The following is a 21,313-nucleotide window of genomic DNA, read 5'->3' on the forward strand; positions in this document are numbered from 1 at the left end:
ATCTATCTATCTATCTATCTATCTATCTATCTATCTGATCTTCACCTCAAACTGGTACCAACCTCTGCTTCATCAGTGTCAGGTCTTCAGCCAGGTTATCCCTTTCCAGCTGATACTGGTCCCTCTCTTTGACGACAGCATCCAGCTGGCGCCGCAGCTCCCTCAGCTCATCTTGGAAGAGCTCTGAGGCTCGGTTGGGCTGGCCGTGCTGCTGCTGGCCCTTGAACTGGTTGAGCTCCTGCTGCAGCGCGCCGTTCTGCTGCTCCAGGTATCGAACCTTCTCGATGAAGCTGGCGAAGCGGTCGTTGAGCTCCTGCAGCTCAGCCTTCTCGTTGCTGCGGGTGGTTAGGAACTCCTGGTTGATGGCCTCAGCCAGGGTGAAGTCCACCTTGTCGTAGGAGAGGCGAGGGGGCTGCTGGGTGGGGCGGGAGCGTTGTTGGTGGTAGGTGGTGGAGCGGGAGGCCACCACAGGTGACATGGAACGCATGTAGCGTCCCCCAGACACGGCCATGGGGACGCGAGAGGACACGGGGGAGTAGGTGGACATTTGGATGGGGTGAGGGCTTCCAAAGGTACGCCTGTAAGTGGAGGTATGCATTGAAGAAATGCTCATGGTTGTTCTGGTTCTGTTCTCTGTCGCCGTGTGAAAGTGGAGAGCTGGAGGCTTCGAGATGCTCGTGAAGCAACAGGACATCAGACTGGAGAGTGCTGAGGGCTTTTATGCTCTCAGGCGAGGTGCCCCCTCAGCATCACGCCTCCCCCTCCCTCATCTCTCCTCACCCCACCCACATGAAGCCTTCCTCTCTCAATCACTCATCAGCATACCAGCTCTGACCACTCCCTACCCTCCAGAGGTAGATCCTGCCTCTCGCTGTGATTTCACCAATGCTCTGTCTTTCTCTCTGTCTCGACAGTTTCACCCTTTTTAACCAGAGCACTCGGTTGGATGCTTCACTGGCCTCCACATTACTGCTTTGATAAGATGTCTCCTCACGCCCAGCCCTCCTCCCCTCTCTGGTTTATGCCCTCAGTGACACTTTGCACCGGTGCTTACTCAGTCAGCTGTATTTGTTCCTCCATGTTATTCCTATACCTATAAATACAGGACTTTGCTCTTGCCTACACTTGCTTAACATTAATTTCAAATGTGTCAAGGTTTCTCTTTCCTGCTTCTCAGTGAGGAAATCTGAAATTCTAACCTGAATTGAATCACATTGATTTGATTCTTTTCCCCTTCCATTTGTCTCCCTCCCTCTTTCCTCTCTGTCTCTCTCCTTTTACTGTAATGGAATACTTTATTGATATTCTGGGCGTCTGGGACAGAGCCATGACTCTGCAGTTATTCTATCCCCTCGAAATGCACTATATCCAGTAATCCCTGAGTATAAGTTGTCAGATAACTCCGTTTGTGTCTCTGGTCAACTGTGAGTTTTTCAGGGCAGGTAACATCCCGGTGAGTTCAAGTAGAGTCACGACTGACAAATGACGTAGGCTGAAGATAGTGACTGTTGTCATGGCAGATCTACGAACTCAGTGACTCCCCAGAAATGAATGATCACAAGCTTCAGAGGACACAGGGGTTTTATTTGGTGGAACTTAAGAATCACTGTTGCACTATATGTCCAATTAAGCACAATTAATGCTTAATGTTCAAACTAAAAATACCCACCTTTATAGCATTATATGTCTGCAACTGTATTTTCCCCTTTAGATATGGTGTCAGAATTTCTCCTGCAGAGATTTTTATGCATCCAATATAAATAGACACATTCAGAGGGATTTAAGAGTCAAACTACAAGACAGAACTAAAGTAAAACTGAATAAAATGACGTGATGGACTGAGAAACACACTGCACGGGGTCTAGCGACTAAAAACTTCTAATTACCCACCGTAGTACTTTGAAAAATTAAATCAACCCCTGAACACTGAGCTATGACTCAGAGTAATTTTCTCTATATATAGATGGTTCAATATTCTCTGTTTAATGTCAGATGTTTTTTCACATATACCAGTATGAACACTCTGGTCTTTGGTGAGGCAGCACCTTCAAATCTTTCTGCAATTTGTGTGTGTGTGCATGTGTGTCTCTAAGTCATTTTAACTGTGGTCTGCAGACAGGCAGCATAAAGTTGACGTAATACCGAGCATGCTCTGTGTCGACTGGGTGTGGCACTCTCCTCCCTTTGTGTCCCCAGTGATGTTTGGTACCTTTAATACATTTCTATCCATTTATGCTCTCCAATATCTCACAACCAAACATGAAATATTGTGTCACATCTGCTTCTTCTTCTTCAAATACATGAACTCACACACTGTTACACATCAGTCAACAGCTTTCATTCAAACTCAGCATTTTGCTAATTGAATTTAACTTTGGGTTTCCTCTCCCTAATGGAGCATCTGCAGCACGCTGTAGTAAACATGCAGTAATCTCTTTTCTCTAACTGTCATTCATAAACACATGTATGCACTTGGCTTTGCTCCTTCTAGATGTGCTGCTGCTGCTGCTGAGGTCTGGCTCTCTCTCTCTATAACAAATGGCCTGCTAGTCTTAGCTCTGTAATCTAATCAACCTGCTTTATGGTCAGTAGCGCTCCCCTCTCCTTCCCTCCCCCTTTGTCTCCCCCTTTGTCTCACTCTCTCTGCACAGAGCACATCTCACTTTCTTTCTTCCTGTTATTTTTCCAGAAGCTACTCCAGCCTGCCAGGACAGCCTTTGCCAAAGTTTCTTATCAATGTTGAGCTTATCTGCATTTCCACACTCTACTTAACAGCGTGTATATGTCACATACACTCACAGCTCCATAGCTGTGGACCGGACTGTGTCAGTAATACTAACCATCAGCCAGATGTTACCATTAGCAATTGATCCTTCTCGTTCTCTGAGAATTCCCTTTGGGGCCTTAAATTCAATTTTTCTTCTTCAGCACTGTCGGACTTGAATATCTGTTGCCTTTTTCAAAAGCTGAACTCAGTGTGTGTGTCATGTTTCAAATCCAAACAGGCCTTTAGATGTCTCAGTCATATGGGAATATAGGGAATAAACATATTGTATTGTGATTTCATTATGGAGGTGATGGGGTTCATCCTGGATATAAAGTCCATGCACTGGGTGTGGTTTCTGAAGAGAAATCTGATCAAACTTGTGTTTTACACAGCAGCAAGCTGTAAAAACAGCACAAAGCATTGCTGCATTAAAAAATGTGCTTAGAGGAAAATTTACAGCTATAAAATTATGTCATTCTCAGATCCTGTTTAAACAGGGTTATATGTGCAGTCTGACAAAATCTGACTTTCTGATTTGAGTCAACTCAGGTAATTGTGAGAGATATTAGTGTTCCAACCTATACTGGACGGTTCTGCAAACCGCTGAGAATGTTTTTTTGTTTTGTGCAATATCTTTGTATGTCAACTATGGTATGAATAAGGTTATTGAAAAATGCATGTGATTGCAAATAAACTGGTTTCTGTATTCTGATGCATGCATTTAAGCTGATTATTTAAACATTCAGACAGTTTTCTACTGTCATGACTCAGAGTGCTTGTTGCATTTTACAGATTTACTATAAACTGTAAACATTAAGCTTCCATCATCTTCATCCATGCATCTAATTTTATAGTTACAAAGTTCTTCATTAAGACAGATTAAATTAGTTGTTGAATGTTGCAAATCAAATCTGACTGACACTATTTTTTGGAAAATAAAGTAAAATCAATGAGTATAATCTGGTAAGGTTCTGCTTAAGACAAACTAGTTTCATATAAATAGGGATATGGTTGCATTCTTTTTGACAATCTCTCTTGAACTCCTGTACAGTGAAAAAAACTGACAAGATGCACCCCTGCTTACTTTCTAACCTCTGCACATCTGGTGAAATGGGTGTGAGTGCTGAGAGTGCTAAAAGTTGTAATATTATAAGATGTAGCTCCTCAGTTATCCAAAGCTGGAACTGTTTAGATTCTACACACAAGAGGTGTTGTAAAGGCACAGAATGACTTGATAGATGTGGTATTATTGTTGGAAAAAAAACCATTTTTTTTTTGCGTTAGAACAATGAGTTCTGGTAAGAGATGAGGGCGTGAGCTGGTTAATGGACTGGATATGCTGATTGTAGACTGCGGCAAAACTTATTGCTACATCCCTGTAGTCGTAAAAAAAGGTTTTTTGCAGCGTTGAGGACGACTGAAGGAAACTACATCCCTTTTAGGATCTGTTGCTAGGGAGTGGTGAGCAATAAAGAATCATTCAAATTAATCAGAGCTGTGTGGCTGCCTGGGTGGTGTCACCTCACCGACTCGTCTCCAGTTTCACTGCCCACAGTGAAGTCAGAAGTTAGAAAGAGCCCAGCTATCTGACAAACATCAACGCTGCTTGAATTGGAGCTATAGGTGACAGTTCCCAGAGCAGCGGAGGTTTGCTTTGACTGGGACAAGAGACGAGCAGTGACCTATTAAAAGCTGTAGGCCTGTCAAAGCTGAGATAGAGATCATCTGTGAAAAACGATGGCCTCCCAGAAGGGCTGTTGGTCGCTTTAGCTGCAGAGTAATGAATGAAGAAGGCTGAGCAGCTCTGGCTACATGTGACATGTTAACGGTGGAACATGATTCATGGCTGTGTTCGGTAATTACTGTAATGGAACACTGCAGTGTTACACAAGTCTGTTGGAAGGATTTCATTTGGAATCTAATGCATGTAAGGAAAGAGAGAGACAGTCAAAGGACATTGTGAAGCAGCAAATGCATGAAGGATACATGCTGATACAAAAGTCCTCCTGACATCCCAATATATTTAAGTGAGAGAGCTGAACAATATGCACTTGTTTTTTTTAAATAATCTGCTGCCCAAATGCCATTTTAACCACACAGTTGTATATCACAAAGGAACACAAATATAATCAGCAGAAACAGAAATTAAATAATAAAACGACAGCCTTGAAAAACTAAAATCAATGTCACTTTGCAAGCCAAAGATTTTGCAATGCAATCCATCTTTCCCTTTACTTTCCATCTTTCACGCCACATCTTTGTTCTTGCCATGTCGGCCATAGCTTCTTCCATTAAAGACTTTGCTGCAATGACGTCAGCCTTTTTTTCCTGTACTGCAGTGTGTCATACGATGGGAATGTTAGCATCAGCGGTGCTTTGTCGGTTCAATACATGAAGTTAGCCTGCAACATAACAGTAAATCATTTTAATTGAGCAGACTACAGTACGTGATGGTCATAATTTTTTTGTTCACTCAGCTGCAGTGTTCTTATAACCACTGCTCTTTCTGACCACATCTGCTGCTACTCCTAAATGGGTATGTAAATGTTCACAATATGCTTGTACATACAGTATTTCACGAAGTTGTATTTTGCTGTAGTCAGCTGTTTATTATGTTTAGAACTGATTTTTAGGTGTTATGTGTTGGTAGTTTGACAACATACTCTACATCTCAACTATTCTGACTCAATGTAAATGTGCAATCACTTAAACTCTGTCTAGCTGTTCTGTTTATTTATACTTTTCTTTAGCTATGGTGATAAAGCCGTTAAAGCTGATGAGATTCATGTAAAAAAATTGATTGTTTAACATTACTTCAAGAATCTTTAATTAAAAAAAAAAAAATAATAATTGAAATAAAGATATTGAAACAATTTATGTAAGGACTAAAAAAATTGTTCCACGTTTGTAATTGATGTCATGGAGCAAAACAAATGCAACACTAAAGCAGCACTGTCAGACATTACTACAGAATGTAAAGCAACTATGGGCTATTCTGCTTTTAATATCATAAAATGTGTATGATGATCAGCCACAACAATAACATCACTGAGGTGAATGATGTGCTACATATGTAATGTCTTAATACCATTGATTACCTCATTACAGTGACACCTGTCAGGTGGTGGGATACATGAGGCCGCAAGTGAACAGTTATCAAATCATGATGTATTGGAAGCCTAATAAATGGGCAGTGTAAGGGGAGACTTTAACAAGAACCAAAACTGTGATGGATATAGGCGACTATCTCAGAGCATCTTCAGTCCATTGGGGTGTTCCTGGTATGCAGTGGAAACGAAAAAGGACAACCAGTGAAGTGGTCATGGGGGTCAAGTCTGACCCATGTGGTTTCATCTAACTCAAGAGCTACTGTAGCACAAACTGCTGAAAACCTTAATGCTGCTGTGATAGAGAGGCATCCTGACATACAGTGTCACAGCATGTTGGATTTGGGGCTGCACGTGAGTCAGAATTGCCCATGCTGAACACTGTCCACCACTGAAAGCACCTACAATGGACACATGAACATTTGAACTGAAGGTGGCCTGTTCTGATGAATCACATTTTCTTTTACACCATGTGGATGTCCGGTGTGTCATTTTCTTGGGGAAGAGATGTCAGAATTCACTGACCAGGCAAGTTTCAGGCCAAGAGTAGTCATAGTTGGGCATTTAAAGCTGCAATGTGGTTATGTGGCAGAGAGGACATTGTTTCCATGTCCGGTAGTGGTCCAATCGGACGCTCTCTCACAAACCAGGAAATGTTGATCATATTTATATACTTTATATCATATTCATATTTTTTTTTTAAAGTTTGATTGCTGATTTATTTTCTTGTAAAGTGGTTGTGATGAGATGGCCACATAACACCAACTCTACATATAAAGCCTAGTAATACTTGATGTCTATTTTTTAAATGTATAAAACATGTTTATGCCATTTATGTACATCTATATGTAAATTATACTCCTCTTCTAGTGGAACATGACAAACTTACTTGTACAGGCCTCTGGACTGTGACATTGACAAATCTCCCTCTACTGTTCCAACATGGATTTGTCAGTAGGCCAGAACATGGTGTAAGAAATGCTATGGATATAATCCCCACTTCTGCTGTTATTTGTGTTTTCCTCTCCTTTGCTAGAGTTTTTATTTTATTTTATTGTATTTGGGCAGTATAGTGATGCAGTGGTTAGCACTGTTGCCTCACAGGTGGAAGGTTCTGGGTTCAAATCTCAGGCTGAAGGTCTTTCTGTGTGGAGTTGTTCTCTCTGTACCTGTGTAAATTTTCACCTGGTGCTCCAGCTTCCTCCTACAATCCAAAGCCAAATTTAGACTAATTCTAATCTAAATTGGTTGTAGGTGTGAGTGTCAGTGTGAATGATGGTCTGTCTCTCTGTGTTGATGAACAGGCAGCCTGGTGTACTCTGCCCTTCACCTTAGGTCAGCTTTGATAAGCTGCAGCCCCCTTTGAACCTCTACAGGATAAAGAGGTATAGATAATGAATGAATGGCTGTTATTGTACTTATTTTTTAAAAATTTATTTTACAATGGATTACACACAAAGGAAATCAAATATACCAGCTCCCCTTTGTCAGAATATCAAGAGGGACAACCTACAGATGTTTAGGTTATACCTGGGATGTTGGCACAACTTTCAAAACAGTTTTTCTACCATAAAGAGACATCTATATTGAAAATTGAAAAACCATGATTCAGTGCACAATGTTTGCTGGGATTGGAGAAGGACAATTCTGCAGAGGCAGTATGATGCTCTGGGTAATGTTTCAAAGAGAAACATTTAGTCTTGCGTTCATGTGAATGTTACTTTGACATGTACCACCTACATAAGCCTTGTTGAAGACCATCTTAACCTCACTGTGGTGACAGTATTTCCTGATGGCAGCGGACACTTTTCGCAGGAAAAAGCTACCTGCAACAGTGCAAAAATTATTCAAGAATAGTTTGAGGAACATGACAAAGAATTCAAGGTGTTGATTTGGCCTCCAAAGTCACCAGATCTCAATCCGATTGAGCTTCTGTGGGATGTGATGAAAAAGTCCAATCCATGGAGGCTTCATCTCACAACTTCAAAGACCTCAAGTATTTGCTGCTGACGTCTTTGATTCTGATACCACAGGGCTCCTTCAGTGCGGCTTTGGCAGCAGGAAGTGGACATGAACAATATCAAGCAGCTACTTTTAATGTTGTGGCTTATCAGAGTGTGTACGTTTTGTTTAGATTTACTGACTCTTGCCGTATTGTGTTTACTTTCCAGTTAAATGAAATGTTTAAATGGTGCTGTTTGCAGTCATTGGATTGAGAATGGGCTCCAGTTTCTGTGTTCTTTAAATTCCGAGGACCTAAAAATCATGTGAATATCACCTCAGGGTGAACAGAAATATCCCAGAGAGACACAAGAGGGTGTTAAAGTTCCACTTTATTTATTTCAGGGTAGCAAACATGATAATGTTCTGTGATGAACTCGATTTAAATTACATTATAAATTGAAGAGAAATGTGATAACATTGATTTTCCAATTGGTTTAATATAAGCAGGCCACAAATGAAAGGTTATGGCTTCTATAAACTACCAGTGCCAATTAATAAAAATAGTATAGGTCAAAATAAATATCACTTTTCTCTACAAAAGTTTCAACATTTTTAATACACCTTCATTTATTACACAACTGACTCTCAGTTGCAGCATCTGTTGTTCATGAGGCTGGTTCATATAATCAGTTCTGGTTTCATGGCGGGGAGCGGCAGTGTCACTACAGACAGTATTGTATGTATAAAGCTGGTATGTTAGCGGATGTGTCAAATGTTAAATGCATAAACTGGAAACAATATTCACACAATCCTTCCCTGAAGCAGTGGACGACTTTCCCCAGGTGACTGTCGACTCAGCAGGTTCCACAACAGCAAAGGCACTGATGTTACTGCAGAGCTGCTGTTTCCTGCAAGGTCTTCTCTCAGCGGCTGGTATTGCTTGAACCGCCTGTGACACAGCGAGACAGGAGAGTTGACTTAGTACAAAATGACAGAGATAACCTGGAGATGAGAGTATCCCTTGTGAAATTGTATGACTTTATTTGGTGTTAAAGGTCAAACTTTCTGAGGGAGAAAAGGAAACTCACAACAAGAAACCAAAGTAATAGAGGCATTTCAGAGGTGCAGGCGATATTTTAAAATATGACACCATGAAAAATAAATTTGCTAGATGCTATTGAGGAACTACTTTTAGTTTCACAAAGAACTTTTTAGTGAGAGTTGTTTTTTTTCTTTCTTTTTTTTTTAAAGAATCATATATTCAGATGTGGGCTGCAGGGTGCCGCAGTTGGTAGCACTGTGGCCTCGCAGCAAGAAGGCTGCCAGTTCGCATCCTGGTGGGGGCACCGGAATCTTTCTGTGTGGAGTTTGCGTGTTCTCCCCATGTAGCGTGGGTTCTCTCCGGGTTCTCTGGCTTCCTCCCACACAGTCCAAAAACATGCTGAGGTTAATTGGTGATTCTAAATTGTCCGTAGGTGTGAATGTGAGTGTGCTTGGTTGTCTGTCTCTAAGTGTAGCCCTGTGATAGACTGGTGACACGTCCAGGGTGTCCCCTGCCTTCGCCATAAGTCAGCTGGGATAGACTCCAGCAACCCCGCGACCCTCGTGAGGATTAAGCGGTGTATAGATAATGGATGGATGGATGTTTAGATGTTTTTTTTAAACAACCCCTAAAGATGCTTTAAGGAATAAACAAAAATGTTTCCTTAGGACGTCATAAATGGTGCACCAAAGAACTTTATCAACAATAGGTTCTTTAAGGAACTATCAGCGGATTTGATAATGGTTTAAGTAATTTTTAAGCAGAAAGTCAAATTTCAGAATTTTCAGCATTTCACATTTTTCCATGATAATAAATTTAACAATTCAGGTTCTGGACTGTTCATTAGACAGATTAACACTTAAAATCTGTTTAAAATTTGGGAAGTTGTTGTGGGGATTTCTCACAGTTTTCTTGTGATTAACAGACCAGGTGATTAATCTATGACGTTTAAAAAAAAAAAAAAAAAAAAAAAAAAGATTAGTCCCAACCCTAATTTTATGCCATTATCTGTCACCAAACCAAAACTCCATTAAAAATGAAGAACCTTTTAGTACTATTAAAGACCACATAATGTACATGAAGAACCATTTGCGAAATAAAAAGGTTCTTTAATTAGTGATGGCGCTTTAAAGAATCAGAGAGCCTTCTGAGGAATCGTTTACGAACCATTATTGTTCTCAGAGTAGGGAAAGCTGTGCTTAAGTGCAATTTCTAAAAGTTATTTTAATCAGTTGAGCAGGTATTTTATTAAGTACAATATTTTTTGTCACTGTAAGACTAACCTAGAATCAGTCTGAAACTAATTAATATTTAGTGAATATATGTAGTAATAACTATTTTATATAATGAAATCCCCCCAAAAATGATTTCCGGTAATTGCAGCATTCATGCTTGCAACTTCATTTGTGTTTTTCGGGATCTAGTTTTCCTCACTCATGGTGTTCTTGTTTTTGCTTTAGTTCTTGTCCTTAACTTCATGTCTAATTAACTGGCTACTCACCTGTACATCAAACCAACACAGCAGACGACACAGGCGAGAACCATAACACCCAGAACTGTAGCAGCAGTTCCAGCTGGGGAACCACCGGAGGCTGCAATGAAATCACAATGTACAAATGAGATCAAAAAAATAATCTTACAGATTCATTTCAGTGCCTATTAATTAATTCTTGCACTCACCTAATGCTACATTGACTCTTGCACTTGCCACAGCGAGACTGACATCATTAGTCAGCGAGACATTGAGGCAGAAAACTCCAGAGTCATTGAAGAACTGACGAAGGATCATCTGACAGTCTGGGGAGGGTGTGGCTGCATTACAGATGGTTTGTAGTGGTGTGATACAGTCGGCATCAGATATGACAGTGCAGACCTCGCTGGGCAAACTGCAGGAAGGAGAGTGACAATGCAGAGATGTTGATACAAGGAGAAGAATCAAACTTCATTTGTTACTTTCATAAATATGTTTGTTAAATGTAATACCCAATAAGAAATTAAACATCCAATCCTCTTATGAGCCAACTAGAAGATTATAATATTAAATACACATTTTATATTAAATATTAGAATTTTAAATGAAATTCTAAAAGTTTAATAGTCTCAAGACCACTTTTTTTTCTAACTTTATTACCATTTTGGAATTTGTGCTGTGTTAACACATAGGACGTCATGATAAAGTGGCCTTTGTGTTGATAATATAACAGTGGTTTTGTAAATCTGTGCAACGTTAATTAAGACGATTACACAAAATGATCACAGGCACAGAAGGTCTCAGTCAGTTTTTGTATCTTGCTTTTCTACAGGTGTTTTTTGCATTTGTAATTTGAGTATTGAAGAATTGAAGAGAGCCTGCTTATAGATCAACAATACTTTGGATCGCATGTGTTTCAAGTTTTGGACAAACAGTTCTGATTACTGACTACTAGATGTAGCTGATTTAAAGTCCCTCTCTGGTCATTGATTTAATCCCTAAAATCTCATCTTTTTGGATCAAAGTGACATATTTAGATGTTTTTCCTTGAAAATAATCCCTTCCTGCCTAAAAATGACTTAAATGTAACTCTTCACTGTTGTCTCCTTTAAAATGTGCAGATCTAGGAAGTTCCCACCACTCTGTCTAACCAAACCTTCCCCACTCGCTGCAGCTCGAACACACCAGCTCACCTACAGTTCAAACAGTGTAAAACTGCTCTATGTCACAAAGTGAAGATTAGTAATACTGGAGTAATTCGCCATTGATGTTCGAACTGGAAATCGAGTCTGAAGAACAATATTGATACAGAACACTGCACCGATTTGTTCCTGAGGTTTGTTACTTATGAAACCTTGGAAGTCTGAATCCGTGTCATCGGTACGCTGCAGTTTCATGGTAGAAATGCTGTTGCACAATGTTGACTGATTACTTTACTTATGACATGTTTGAATAGAGGCAATGAGTGAACCAAACTAACTCCAACTGTGTTGCTATTAAGCTAGCTTGTGTAGTTATTTGATAAATGTCACTACTAACCTTCCCTGACAGGTAATGGTGACGTCCACAGCATTCTGCTCCACCTCAGTCGCCATCGATACAACACTCAACATCTGGACAATCTCTACACTTTCAATTCCCTCTGCAGAGTTGAATGAAGACGAAAGAGAGATTTGAACACAATTAAACCAAACTGTTTCTATTAAACCACACAAACTTACATAAAAACAGAAACTGTATTGACTTACGGACAACATCTATAGATGTGGCGAGGGAGCCATAACGATAGACCGTGCAGTCAGCCGTCAGCTCCGGTGCTTGTCTTTTAGCCACGACGAGGGCAACCTGTGCTGGATCAGCTTCCACTTCAGCCTGAACTTCACCTTCAGCGGGAGCAGCCTCTTCTTCACCTGCTAGTTGACCCGGTGAACAATAGAAAATTGATCTTAATACCTTTTGTTACAAGAGCCATCAGCATCTTTAGTTTGTGTACAGTTGCAGTAAATGTTCACCTGCAGCAGCTGCAGTTGCTGCAACTTCGTTCTCGGTTTCCACTATTTCAGCCTCAGTATCAGCTGCAGCATCAACTGCTGCTGCTGCCTCCTCTACAGCTGTGGGTTCAGTGGCAGCAGCAGCAACAATGTTATCAGCAGGGGCTTCTGTTTCAGCTTGGACAACTTCTACGGTGGCTTCGGCAGCTTCAACAGCAGCATCAACACCAGCATCGGCAGCAGCAACATCAGCATCGGCAGCAGCAACATCAGCAGCAACATCAGCAGCAGCAGCATCAGCATCAGCAGTCACCTCGCCTTCTTCCTCTGCAGCTACATCTGCCACAGGGGCAACGGTGACAGTGTCGGCAACCTCAACTGCAACTTCTTCTCCTTCCACAACAGGGGCAACTGAAGCAGCGGCATCAATCACAGCCACGTTTTCTGCAGCGACATCTGTCACTGCTGCTGTGTCATCTGCAGCATCTATATCAGCTTGTGCTGGCTCTTCAGCTGCAGGTGCAATGGAGGCAACAACAGCTCCTTCTCCTGCTGCAGCTTCTGTTTCCTCTGCAGCAACATCTCCTTCTGCAGCGGGAGCAGCAGTGTTGGCGGGGTCTTGTTCTGCTGGAACCACAGCTGCATCTACTGCAGGGGCCACTGAGGCGACCTCTACAGCCTCTGCGTTGGGATCCACGACTGCTTCTCCATCCTCTGTGTCTGTGGCCGCATCGGCAGGCTGCACAGAGGCAGCAACTGGAGTGGCATCAGAGGCAGGAACATCCAGAGCAATAGCATCTCCTCCTTCGGCTGGTACAGCAGGGACAGCTGCAGGGGTGGCGGGCATCACAACTACTGCCGGAACAGCAGAGGCATCAATGGGAACAACTGCAAGAAAAGTGTCAAGCTGCTGAGCAAAACGACATACATGTAGATATTAAAAAAGAAGCAATTAGTTAAAATCTCACCAGCAGTGGGGTTTCCACAGCCATTGGGGATGGTTGCCATCAGAACCACCTGAGGTTTGAAGGAGCCAACTGCCAGGTATGTGTGTGTGACGGTGCGTTCTCTGGAGATCAGAGTTCCACTGGTGTCACCAAAGTCCCAGCTGAAACTGATGTCTGCGTTGTTCAGGTACTGGCTGGGATCGTGGAGGTTGACGGTAAAGGCAATGGCTTGGTTCTGGATGAAGTTCTGGTCGCCTTGGTTTACGTCATTGACTTGGGCAAGTGATATGCTGAAGGGAACCTGGTCTGATGATGGAAGAAAAAGATTACATTAGATTAGAAAGTCTTCATTGTCCCAATTTAGGCATAAAACAGTACAGTACAATCCATAGAAACATACACATAAATAATAAATGTCATCAGGTGACTGATCATGACCATGTATGTAGCCTACGGTGCAAGGACACAAGCCTAAAGCTAAACCCTGCAGCTGAGGGAACAAAGGATCTGAGGTATCTCTTGATTTGGCCCTCTTCGGGAAGGAATACCTCTTTCCAGAAAGCAAAAGTCGAAACTCAGCATACAGAGGGTGGTGTGGGTTGGCTAAGATGACCGTTGCCCTCTGAATGGTTCTTACTTGATAAACATTGTCGAGCTGCTGCAGGCTACTGACAGTGTTTTTTTTTGGCAAAGTTTGACAATGCTCTTCAGTTGATTTTTATTAGTGATGATAAGGATCCCGTACCAGCAAATAACTGCAGAAGTTAGGACTGACTCAATGAAGGCTGAATACAACATTGTTATAGAATATAGAGATGTTATGATGGGGGAGACAAATGTCGTAGAATCTTCTTCCTAAAGTTGGAGCTTAGAAATCACCTGTGATGGTGAAGACTGAGGAGGCATATCCAAGGGGGATGAACTTGTCTTGGCCGCGGCAGTGATAGATGACGACCTCCATGTTGTAGGAGCCCAGAGGGACGTTGTCTGTGCCGATGGTGAGCGAGGAGGAAGGTCCATCTGCCACCTGCCAGTAACGCCCTTCAATACAGTAACATTAGGATTATTTGGAGTGCAGTTTTTTGGTTGGTTGAGGGGTTTTTTGCTCCCATCACATATTAACTGACTGTGGGCTCATTTTACACTGTCCTACACGTCTATGGAAACAACAAATCCATGCAGTATGACACAGTTAAAATGCCATAAAAATAGTACCATAAAAACAGGAGAGAAAAAAATTCTACAATAACAATAATAATAACAACAACAACAACAACAATAAAAACCTAGAAGCAGCATGAACAGCATTTTCCTGAATGCCCAAAGGCTTTACCCATACTGATGGAAAAATAGTGATTCTACATACTCTAGATATTTTACGACTTCTATTTATTTTCATATAAATTGTTCGTCACACTTCTCTCCTCTCTGCTCTGAGCAAACACAGCCTCCAGTTTAGCTGAAATATTTGACTGTTGACTGTTGATCATGACTGTTGGTTGCAGCTGAGTCACTAATGGCTGCAGGGAAAGCCGATTTTTTGTGTTTTTTACAGAATCTGGTTTGTACAAATGGCTTGCTTTTCGGCAAATTTTTACATGGCACACAATTTCATAAAATATCAATATTTAAGCTCAGATCTGGCTAGTTTATATGATGGAACTACCGGTAGATGCCACAGATAAGTAGTTCAAGGACTGTAACAAAGTTGAAAATCTGATTATTGTTTCTGTTTTTACAGATTCTGGTTGGAAAAAATGATGTAATTTTAGCAATTTCTTAAAAAGTTCAGAGTGTTTTAGTGCACTGCTATGGTCACAGTTTTGTATTGTGAAGCAAATTAGCTCTTATGATCTGACCAACAAACTGCTTACCTTAAATAATAATTTTACCAAAGTAAATGTTGACATCAAAGCCATCATGCATTTCTTACAAGGTGTGACATAATAATGTTTTTAGTCTAAAATATGAGAGATGATTACAGACACTTGGTTTAATAAGAAGGTTTTGCTGTTTATTGTCAGCGATATGGCCTGAGGAGAGACTTACGCATGTGTATAGGAGTTTAAAAGCTTTTTAATGATCTCCTCTTTTTCTGTGTAAAGATTTGATTTGTGTAAAGCTACATAGTTGTTGTTGTTGCATTTTGAAGACTTGTTTTTTTTCCCCTGCAAGTTTCCTTTTACAATGTACTTGGGAACTATATCAACCTCATGTGTTACAACCACAATATATCGCACAATACTGGTGAAAAGCAGCATGTGCTTCAAACAGAAGAACAGTAATTTACCCCATGTCTTCCACACAAACACATAGCGGGGCTTCCTGTTCTGGCTCCTGGTGAACTGTGTGCCGTCAGGGAAAACTCCACTCATGTTGGGGTCCTGGTCTGGATACACAGCCTGACCCTGCTGATATTGTTGTCCTGAAAACAACAGCAAGCATCGATCACACAGGCGGCAATCATAAGCATCTGCATATTAACATGACCAACTAGAGGGAAAATAAGCTGTATTTTATCATAATACAAAGAAAAGAAAAGAAAAAAATACACTGGATTATTGCTTATAATCAATTGGACTTGGTTTAATTGGTAATTAATATAAAAATATTTCATAAATATCTATAATTCACCTATATTTTTTAAAAAAAGGGTACGAACTTCTTATGTGGGGATTCTGTTAAAAAAAATACATTAAAAAGTCTAAAAGTTAATATTTGTTTTTGTATGGATGGCACCATACACCAAAAAATTAGGATTACAGCACATTGCTCATCAAAGATTTTGCTGTCATCTCTGTGTTACTGTCCTCTGTATCTGCTTCTTGTTTTGAGCATTTGTTTAAAAAAACCAAAAAACAAAATTGATCAATCCATAGAAGGTCCCCATGGTAAACTGCAGTATCAGCCCTCCAGTGTACCATTTCTATCAGTAATCTTACCATCGATGGTGCAGTTTTGCGCCCAGACCACCTGTCCGTCAGAGAGCACTGTCTGGTTCGGTGGGAAATTTAGATTAATATTGAAGGTTGCTCTTGCTCCAGTCAGGGTGGGGGCGTCATTCTTCAGATCAAAAGTTACTTCACCACCTGAAAATAATACACCACACACCATTTTCACATATTTAGATAGATTGACAGAAAGAATGGGCAGACTTTAGTTTCCAGAAGGAGAAGACCGAGCCTCACCAGACCAACAGTTTCTGAATCTCTGGTCTCCATCTTTCCACACCGGATACATCCGGGAGTTCCAGGATCGGTAACGTGTGAACTGACTTCTTTGTCCTGCAAGAAAGTTTTACAACTCTTCAGGAAGGGAAGCTATAGCATCTTCCAAGAATCCACAGCAACATACATAACTGATAAAAGCATTGAGTGAAGCAACAGCTGAAGGAATATAGAGTTAAAGTTGTGTGACCTTTGACAGTGTAGTCATGAAATGAATGTAATAACCAACAAAATGTAAGAGTTGCTTATGTAAACGAGAGCAGGCCCGTGCTTATGCTGCTGTCGGGGGTGAGGAGTGTCAGGGTTCCTGGCGGTGGCGGCAGGAGTCACACGACCTGCAATCCCCCCCAATCCCTTTCATGTGACTATCAGCTGAGCAGCAGCATCAGTAATCCCAGTGAGAGGAATGAGGCTCCCAGACACTGGATTTTTTTTTCCCAGCTAGTTATGTGTGTGTGTGAGCGGATATGAAAAAGACTGCGGGATATTACCCCACTATTACATGACTAATGATTTCCAAATCTTCTTGCATGAAAAGAAAATACCATTTTGAACGACGGTTTTCTGAATTATAGCCCACAAAGTGGAAATTAATTCAGTTAATGCTCGTGAATGCAGATTGGTAAAAGAAACACTTCAGTGGCGTAAAATTAAAACGTCAAGGTTGATCCGTCTTCCCTCATTTTAACAAAGCGTGGAGTGTGTTAGCATGAAACAAGCGTGAAATGGCTGTTTAATTTGTTATCCAAACCAAGAAACGCTGACTTGGAATTGATGAGGAGGCAGAAGTTTGTTTTGGTTTGCTTTAGTCGCAGTAATTCAAATGATATACTTCTGGGTTGTTACAAAGAGCAAGCATAACTTAGAGAAAAATGACTCCATCGAAACAAATAATTTTGACACTTATTCGGCTGCCACAGTTTGGTTTTCTTAAACAAGAGACAAAATCTATAATTAAGGTGAGATCATTTCATTTCATTACTTTGCAGATTTCCTTTTTTTCTTTTAGATGTTTTATACGAGTTGCAGGTGCAACAGAAAATTGCTATTTATTGTAGTTTCTCTGACAAAAAAAGACGAAAAAGATGCATAAAAAATCCACGAATTTAACTTACGTGACTATTTAGAGAAGATTAAATAAAAGAATACATTTATTGTTGAACAAAATGCACCTGTAACACAATGGATATGATTCAAATAAAAGGAAAACAAATGTTAAAAAGAAGTCTTCTGTAATTTCAGGTACTCACTTATAGCAGTGGCCGAGGTAAAAGCCAAAACAAGTAGCACTAGACTCCTCATCCTGTGGTCGGTTGTTTGTTTGTCTCTGAGCCCCGATCCTCACCCTGCAGTCCTGAACCCCAAACGCAAACTCCCACACAGACTTAACGAATGTCTCCTCACTCTCTTTAAGAAGGCCTCGAATCTGAATTACCATAAAGTTTCTTCTCACCTCTGACATCACTGGGAGCCTGCAGACTGGCACCACCCCCACCAAGATCAGGAGGAACATAGTTTTGTTAACTTTCATTGTGCTTTGCCGGAACTGTTTGGTTTTACTCGTACCTTTTGACATTGTTATCATTTGTATTACATTTTATGCTCTCACCAAAGCTTGCTTCATGTGAACTCAATCACCTTTCTCTGATTCTTTAATCATAAATGCAATGTCTCCAATGAAGAGCTCAGGAAATTGCAAAGTGACTTACAGAAAAATATGGGTAAAGTGCATGTTAATAATTCAAATGAACACAAAGTAACAGGCATCTATAAAAAGTGCATTATTAGACGGTATTAAATACTTTTTGCATAGTTAATGAAAATGCTGTACGTGATGGAGACCGCTGAGAACTGAGTGCAAAGCTCAAGCCGTGCCCATGCTTGGCATATGACCTCACAGTTATGTGTGCGTGGACGTCACAAGATGAGTGTGTGGATGGCTAATCAATAGCATCCTTTTATTTCCTCTCTCATTTCTCTGTATCCTGCTGTTCACCTCAGGCTGCTGCAGCTCAGAGAATCTGTGCTCGCAGCAACGCAGACACACCCGTGCTCAGTTTTTGAGACAAAGATCCTCCTTCGTCATCCAGAGCTTGAGTCAGGAGAGACGATGAATGCATTTGGTGGAATAAGATGATTCTGGAAATGAATCTTTCTCTCAGACTGTGTGTCCCATGAATTAGTATAACTGTTTTGTATTGGTTTTGACAATTTGTGGGTTCCTATTGATCATTTTTTCTGTGTTTTCTCAGCAAATATGAATCTAAAGAATCAAGTACCTTTAAATAACACATCAGAAATAAATCAGCAAATCCTGAGACACGCTAACATCGATACTTTGTGCTATTTGACATCTCAGGTCTAAAAATAAGGGTGGAAAAGTGAAGCAACATTGTAATTTAGAGATCTACCTGTCATACGCATATTTTTTGTCAAAAATGCTAAACACATGTTTGTAATGCTTTATTGCATAATAATTAACAAAATAATGAGAAAGCTACTAAGCAACCATATTAACAATGATGTAATATATTCAGTTATTTTAAAAATGTGGATTATTAAATTGAATCCTTCAAAACATGCAGTGTTTTTTTTTTTTTTTTGATGGGAAAAAACTAAAGGATTAAAGAGTAAAGCGTATATGGGTTCCTTTTATTTCTCTGTTTTGGTTTTAATTTGTTTTGTTGGGGTTTTTTTTAAAACTTTTTTCTTTTTTGACTTTGGTTAATTAAATGATTATGTTTAATTGAGGAAAAAGAACGTATATGAATGAGCTTCACCCTATAGACAGAGTCACTTTGAGCTCTCTGATCACAGTATTTGCTGGATTTCCCGTCATGTTGTCTCCTGCCTGTGAGACTGTCGAGGCTGCACCACATGTGACCTCTCATGTGCTCACAACAGAGTTCAGGAAGAAATAAATCCTCCCACCAGAGCACCTGACTTAACATACCACAAATAGTCAACCCTTAGCTTCTTTCCACATCGGCATCCACTGTTTTTTTTTTTTTTTATTATCTTAATAAAGTTGTTCCCAGGTTTCAGGCAATTTCTGGATTTAACAGAGTTGAAAGAGTTGTAATGACAAGTCATTAGAAATCTGCTCACTTTCCAGGAATATTCCTGGATTTATTAGACTGCAGCTTAGTCAGGTCAAAATTAACATATCTCCCATTAGAAAGTTTATGAATTACAAGAACTGCCTGAGCTGATTGTGAAAAGCAATAAAAGGCAAAGAAATAAAAGGGGCGTTTAAGCTGACATTCCTCGCAAACTGTAAAAGCACATACAAACACAGACTCTGTTCTCAAAGCTGCAGTCACACACAAGCTTTCTCTTTTCAAGCAGGAGTAGAAAATGAGGATTGTAATTTGGAACTAAACAAGGGCCAAATCAGTGAGGCCATCTGGACTGTAAAAAGATCAGACCGGACGAGCAAATCAGCTCATGACGCCAGCAGCAGTCATTCAGTGTGTTCACAAGGATTAAAGAAACTGATGCTAATTTGTTATGTTTGTTCTTCATTTAGTTTCTTGTTTATCACAAACACTCAAAAGATTTGCAGACACCTAAAGGCCAGGGATAACAGCTTGCAGCATGTTCGCTTCTACAACAACAACAAAAAATGTTCCCTTCATACATGACCGTCAGCAGGAAAAAACTCTGTGTTGGAGTCTAGATGTAGTTCAGAAGAACCCTCCAATAGTCTCATCTTCTGTGTAAAGCAAGTCTGTGCCAGGGCGGATTTATAGCTGTAGGGTGAACAACTGAGGTTTTACGTACCTAAATCATATCACATCAACGTCAGTGTAATTATTTAGGATTTGGCAGATCTCCTGACAGGAAACCTGCTTCCTAATTAACTATGTCCACATGGATTATTGTTCAGTTTATGAATCCAACACTTTTGGGACAGGAGCCCCCTCTAGATATTGGTTGGATGGAGACATTCAAATTCTTTCTTTTGATAAAGAAACCATCACACATTGACATATAGCTATGGGAAAAACTTTAGACAGTACCTTTGCCTTTATATGTACAGTATAAAATCAGAACTAACTTCTTTGTGGCGCTCAGAGACGTCACCTCGCATAAATCTGCTGGGTGGAGACGGGTGGAGCCTCTGGGCTTTGATCATGTGCAGTATTGGTATGAATGCTTTCTATGTCTGGTCTCCACCAACAGAAGCTGTTTCTTCATGCAGCACAGGACACCAAACGACTTACAGACAATCCTGGCTCATATTTCAGATCAATGCAGACATTTTTCAAAGAAGACAATGGGCGGTTTTCCCACTGCAGGAACTCAGAGCAGGGCGTGAGGTGGTGCAAACGTTTACAGGAACTGCACTGTAATCAGCCCTTTCAGTTTTTCTGTTTCCATTACGGTGTAGTATTCGACAGTTTCTACCATGACGTTAACTCAGAGTGCACCAGAATAATGACCAAAATAGTACTGGACATCAATACCGTTCTATCAGCATGTAGGGAAAAATAAAGATAGTTATGTTGCCCTTTATTGTTAATTATGGGTTGAAGATGGTGATGGTAGAGGAGGAGACTCAAGGACAAGGACATCAAGAGGGATAGATAAATCGCACTTTGATTTTAGCCAATCAGTGTTTAAACCTGCACGTCAGCTTTTTGAGGCTGTTCAGAAGTATGTACCCTGGAGTTAGTACTTTTATCTCCCTTGAAAACGACCTTCAAAGAGTTTCTACAGGTGCAGTTCGTCCTTTGCTTGTGGTCGGACCACATGCAAAGGCTCGGGCCGCCCTAAAACAGCCCACAAGTTCCTGCAGTGGAAAACAGCTTATT

General features: G+C 40.6%; 2 protein-coding genes across 3 annotated transcripts in view; both read right to left on the reverse strand.

Moving 5' to 3' along the window:
• prph (peripherin) overlaps positions 1-694 on the reverse strand; it is a 6,178-nt gene extending 5,484 nt beyond the window's left edge. Inside the window, exon 1 of the mRNA XM_008305800.1 lies at positions 63-694. Within this exon, the coding sequence (XP_008304022.1) occupies positions 63-694 (632 nt within the window). The remainder of the gene's footprint in view (positions 1-62) is intronic.
• Positions 695-8,189: 7,495 nt separating this feature from the next.
• On the reverse strand, positions 8,190-17,898 carry pmela (premelanosome protein a). 2 transcript variants are annotated; one of them, XM_008305802.1, is made up of 12 exons: positions 17,747-17,898; positions 16,458-16,553; positions 16,212-16,358; positions 15,560-15,694; positions 14,149-14,310; positions 13,291-13,575; positions 12,344-13,210; positions 12,080-12,241; positions 11,871-11,973; positions 10,541-10,746; positions 10,362-10,452; positions 8,190-8,767 (listed from the first exon to the last, which is right to left on the reverse strand). In XM_008305802.1, exons 1-12 carry the CDS (start codon positions 17,796-17,798, stop codon positions 8,620-8,622), a joined length of 2,454 nt encoding a protein of 817 aa, XP_008304024.1. In that variant the 5' UTR covers positions 17,799-17,898; the 3' UTR covers positions 8,190-8,619. The 2 variants fall into 2 exon arrangements, with proteins under 2 accessions (XP_008304024.1, XP_008304023.1); XM_008305801.1 differs by having other exon boundaries at positions 12,080-12,244.
• Positions 17,899-21,313: the final 3,415 nt, after the last annotated feature.

This window comes from Stegastes partitus, unplaced genomic scaffold (assembly GCF_000690725.1).
Source record: "Stegastes partitus isolate 25-593 unplaced genomic scaffold, Stegastes_partitus-1.0.2 Scaffold2631, whole genome shotgun sequence".
NCBI classification, from domain to species: Eukaryota; Metazoa; Chordata; class Actinopteri; family Pomacentridae; genus Stegastes; species Stegastes partitus.

Coding starts and splice junctions, on each gene's coding strand:
- pmela (XM_008305801.1), bottom strand. CDS start 17,798: ATGAGGAGTCTAGTGCTACTTGTTTTGGCTTTTACCTCGGCCACTGCT. Junction 14,311..15,559: donor GTTTGTGTGGAAGACATGGG/GTAAATTACTGT, acceptor ACTGTATTGAAG/GGCGTTACTGGCAGGTGGCA. Junction 8,768..10,361: donor TGTGTTGGTTTGATGTACAG/GTGAGTAGCCAG, acceptor GCTGTGTCACAG/GCGGTTCAAGCAATACCAGC.